Raw genomic sequence first — 6,000 nt, forward strand, 5'->3', positions numbered from 1 at the left:
ATGTTATGTTCTCAATTCAGCGACATTGTCTCAATGGAAAAACGTAAATTCTACTTTTTTATATTTTTAAAAATTCATACACGAAACAAGTCCATTGACATATAATACTTTTTTATTTCCTAATTTTATTTTTTAAGGTATTAATATAAAAAACAAGAAAAAACAGAAAGTCCAGTCATGTACAGAGAGAACAATAGATTTAGATAAAGAATGTTTTGAATATATAAGTATGTAATTCAAGAAATACAAAAAAAGTTAAAATAGAAATAAAAGTACATATATATACGTTAAATAATAACATGGAAAAATTAAAAACTTAACAAAGTGCGGATTCATAAAATTTTTTTTTTTTTTTTTATAGTGAATTATTCAACATGAATTGCTTTTTTAAACTTATATATACTCATAAGGTTTTATTATTTTTATACATGGATTCTTTCAGTAAATAAGAAATTTATGTCACACTTTTATCTTCATGTATATTATACATATACAATAAATGAAAAATTAACAGCACTGAAAAATGATATTAATTACATGAAAAATAAATATTATTAATTCTATAAAAATTTTTTATTACCATAATTTTCCTATTCATTATATAATTGTTAAGATACATATTTAACTTATAATGTATATTAAACAACACTCTTGTAATATTTCTCTATTTTCTAGCTTCCAGAGTTATTTTCCCTTTAACTGTATTTTTCAATTGTTTCCATATAAAGAGCGTATTTCTTATTAAACGTATTAATAAATATTTGTGGCTTAATGAAAATTAAGACATAATTGACTTGAAATGGAAAAAAAAAAAAAAAAATTAAAATATATTTATATTTTTATTACATATTACCATGGATACTTATGTTTGAATATATAACTAATGATATAACTTACATAATGTTATACATTATATTTTAACATAATATTTACTTATCTTATTTTCTTTATACACCTAAATATGTAGCATTATCAAATAGCTTAACTTACTATTTTTCTATTTTTTATCCCATTCCTTTTTTTATATCTTACAAATTGAACTAAAACAAATATATTATCATTATATAATTATTTTACATAAACATATATATTAAATACACACAAGAAAATATTTTAATAAACTAATGTAATCCTTAATTCTAGAAAACAAGCATACACATAAACATATTTTTATTAAAATTTCTATTGGCAATCTGTTCACTTTCTATACCCATAATTTTTCGTATATATTATACTAATGTTCTCCATCTCTTTAGTATATTTTTGAAAACAAATAAATATACATGTGATATTACACTGCCTAAAAAGCACTTTATAATTGCAAATAAATGTGATAAATAACATGCATATTAAATAGGTATTCTAATTTTCATTTTAATCCAGAAGATTATGGATTTAATAAAATAAATTTATCCATTGTTATAACTACCAAAATATTCGTATACGTTATCATATACGTTATATATATATTGAGCTAAATCTTATATAAAAAATATGGTAATATTTGTATTAAGTTAATTAAAACTTATGTAGTTAAAAAATAAAACGTTATCTAACTATGAATCATACAAAAATAAATAATATATTTTTTTTAATTTTATTTTATTTAAAAAATGATCCTTATATATATAAATGCATTATTAATTTTTATCATAAATTATATATACTTATTTATATTTTTAACGCCATATTAGCTCTTTTATATATCTAAATATATTAAAAATAGGAAATACATATATAAAAATACTTACATATTATTTTATATTTGTTGATATAAAATATATTTATTCATTACCAATAATGTCAATTCATCTTTTTACAGATATATATAAATATTTATAATTTTATTATTATGCAAGAGGGGAAAAAAAAAATAACACATATTACCTGTTAGAAAATGTTTGAATCTAAATGAGCCATTTAATATTATAATAATATCAAAAATAATAAAGAATATATATTTCATTTATTGATAAGTTTCAAATATAATATGTACTAAATTAGTCATATCATAAGGTAATTAACGCCAAAATTAAGATTAATAATAAATAATTCCAAATCTTCCTTTTAATTGCTTAGATACATAATATATAATTTGGTAAACAGTTATAAATAATCTTTATTTAATAAGGATAATTTTTTATACTATCTACAAATGTATATATACAAATCAATATTATTCAAAAAATAAAAAAAATATATATATTTTATTTATAATTATTATTATTAGTTAATCTATTGCAATTAGATACAATTAAAAATTTATACTAGTATTCAACGATTTTGACGTTCTAGCCTTCAACTGATATATTATATTTTACATTAAAGACAAGACATTTATACATGAAGCAAAGGAACATGGATCTTTCTGTTACTAAAATTTGAGTAGGAAGAGAGTTTCCCATTAATTGTCAATTCATAAATATGTTCTACTCAAGAATTATTCTTAGTTTTTTTGTTCACCTTTAACACAATTTTATATATGTAAAATCACAGGGGATTAAACAAATGGATATATGATAAATAAAATATATATATAAAATTATTATATAATTATAAATATTTCATTAAAACTATAATAGTAACAAATAGTGATTATGTTCCTATATTTTATTTTTTATTTACTTTATATAAAAGGAAAAGTACGACAAATATTACCATAATTATAATAACAAGAAACATATTAATATGTGAGGAATAGGAAATATTAAAGATAATTCTTCTTTTCTTGAGGATTCTCATAGAATTTCATTTTTATTGTCTCCATAGAGCACCTTAACTTTACATTGCTAAGCATGTGCTATTTTAAAATAAGGAATTTCCATTAATGATCACATAAAAATTTCAGTTGATGCAACAATTTGTAAATTAGAAATTTCAGATTACTTACTATATTTAATTTTCACAGGTAATTATGTATATCCATGAATATTACTATATACATTAATATTAATTGTTAATTAGATATAAGGTTTTTCATATTGTACTTGATATGAAAAATAAAATAATTAAATAAAAAATTGGTAATATTGAAATTATATCGGCATACAGAAATATTAACATTTTCATATAAAAATTATAAATTCAAAATTTTTTATAATATGTAGATATTAAACATTATTTAACATTATCATTTGTTTATAGTAATCATAAATTTATTAGGGAATGAAGTGCAAATCACATCATTTATACTTCTAATACATAAAAAGAAACTATATATTTTGTTGCATTTTTCTAATCAGTGTTTTTAATTTTATTGTAATAATTTGGTAAACTATATATATATATATATATATATATATATTTACATTACTAACTTCAATATATAATACATATAAAAATATATTATAACAATTATAAAATATCTTTTCACTACTAACATATTTATGTAATAACAACTTGCAATATTATTAACATAATTGATATATGAAAAACATTTACTTAATTCAACTATGAATTGAGCTTTTTATTAATTTATTTTTTATAAAAAAATAATTTAATTAATAAAATAAGCTCTTTAAATTATATAATAAAAATATAAGATTTAAATAAGAAAAGTCCTTGTACAAAATAAAAAACATTTTTAACATTCAAATTATTTTTGTAATACGTTTTTTTACATAGGTAGATAAAAGAACAGTTCAATTTTTTATATTTTTGAAGTTTATATGGTACTTTTAAAAAGGCATTAATTTTATACTTAATAATGTACACTAGTTAATACAATATAATAGAAACAAAAGTAATGTTATAATATTAACCGTAATCCCTAAACTAAGAACATAATTTAAAAATAATATTATTTTATATCATATTTATAATATTATATGTAAATCCTGAAAAAAAAATTAAATTCATGTTAAAATGGATTTTAAAAATACATATGTCACAATTTATTCATCATAAAATTTATTTTGTAGAATAAACATAAAATTTCCTTTTATGTTTAAGAAATATATATACATATATGTCGATACAATGAAACATTATTCAGTTCGTTTAATCATGTACTAAGTAAGAGAAATCTATTTTTAATATAAGGTTAGTTAAATACTTTTCTAATTATAACAACAAATGATCAGTTTGTCTACAAAAAGAAAAATCAAAAAATATATATAAAAGTACTATTTATAGTTACAATATAAATAGGAACACGACATAAATATGATTATAGAAATTATGCTATACATATTCATTTCAAAAAACATATATACATTTTTCATTAAAGTGTATTTATATAAAAAAATTGTATATAAAAATTAATAATATATAGGTAAGAAGAAACGATAATTTATAACATACATTTAAAAATATTAAAACATTCAAATTCACGGAAAGTATAAGTATATATTTACAATCCTTTTGTATGTAGAAACAATCAATTTTATAATCGTATATTTATATAATTATAGCAATTATAAGTATGCTTTATAAAAATATATTACTATATATATTTCATATATTACTTCATATTGACAAATTCCTTTCAGAAAAATGCGTATAACTTAATATACATTTTACTCATTCATTAACTTAATTCTTCTATATTTTTCATTATTTCTTAAGATTTTAGGAATCGTCATTATAAGTGTTAACCCTAACACAATAATAATTAAAGCAAATAACATTAGATAAAAGTAATGTTTTTCATCAACTATTAATTCTTCTACAGATTTCAACATATCTTTCAAGGGCCCTAACCCATGTAATATTGGCATTCCTATTCCAAACAAGAAAAATAGAAAAAATATAACAACTGCAAATCCGTAACTTCTAAATTTTATTTTTTTTAAAGATATATGAGAAATTCTTCTTTGTTTTTCTAGATAATCATCATAATCTTTTTTCCTTAACCATTTTTTTTCAAAATGGAAATTTTTTCCATCAAACATTCCATTATTATAATCTATAACTTCTGTATAATAATGAGCCTTATTTAATAATTTTCTATTATATTTTTCGTTTTTTCGTTTGCTCCCATTTTTCTTCTTAAACATATTTTTTTTTCCGTATTCTGCATTGATTGATGTATTTTCTTTTAACCCCACAATTTGCGAATCATTATCATTTTTATATTTTCCTAGTATTCGATAATTAATTATAATTAATTTTGTATTATGTATGCACTTATTGTCTGAGAATGTATTAAAAGTGCTCTGTGAAAAAAAAATTTTTAATATAAATATATTTTATTTAAAAGGGCAAATAAAGTAAACCTAAAAAGTAGTGTTCATAAAACTAAAATAAAAAATATTCTAATAAATCGAATACACTTGTATAATATCAGCATACCATGACAATGTTAAAATAACATATCCACGTTAAGAGGATAAACAAAGCAATTTTAATACGTATGATTGATTTAATTTTTTGTTCCATTATGTAAATCTTTAATATTCTAATGTACAAAGGAAAAAATTAATAATGATATAATATATTTCTAATGATGAACAATGAAATATATATTTAAAGTATTATTTTTATTATTTATTAATAAATATTTAGGAAAATATATTAGCAATAATTAATTTTACCACAAATACAAAGTAAAATAAGATTAAAAATATGTTATATAATTTTCATTATAATATTATTAAAAAAAAAAAATCACTACTATTAAAAGATATAATTTTCTTTGATTCATTAATATTTCAAATATGCAATTTTTTTTTTAACACAACGCACTAGTTAAATAATTCTTTTATTTTTTATATACAGAAAAAATTAGGATATAAAGATGTGATTTCTTATAATATGTAAATATTCAATTTATGTACTATATAGAATGTAGAAAATATATATGTAATATATTCCTCTCTTTATTAAGATAATCATTAATAATTTTAAGAACACTTTCCTTTAAATAATTATAATTTTATAAATAAGTATTTTGGACTAACGTAATATTATTAATATAATATAAATTATTATAATTTTATAATAATAATAACAAACGAAAAAAGAAACATATTATTCTATGTTAACTGTAACGCACGCTTT

At 18.4% G+C, this 6,000-nt stretch overlaps 1 protein-coding gene across 1 annotated transcript; it reads right to left on the reverse strand.

Moving 5' to 3' along the window:
- Positions 1–4,517: 4,517 nt before the first annotated feature.
- Positions 4,518–5,379, reverse strand: MKS88_000256 (fam-m protein; the record flags this gene model as incomplete). Its single annotated transcript, XM_067219320.1, has 2 exons — positions 4,518–5,156; positions 5,293–5,379. The coding sequence occupies 2 exons, from the start codon at positions 5,377–5,379 to the stop codon at positions 4,518–4,520; spliced, it is 726 nt and encodes a 241-aa protein (XP_067070350.1).
- Positions 5,380–6,000: the final 621 nt, after the last annotated feature.

This window comes from Plasmodium brasilianum, assembly GCF_023973825.1.
Source record: "Plasmodium brasilianum strain Bolivian I chromosome Unknown PB_00_10, whole genome shotgun sequence".
NCBI lineage: Eukaryota > Apicomplexa > Aconoidasida > Haemosporida > Plasmodiidae > Plasmodium > Plasmodium brasilianum.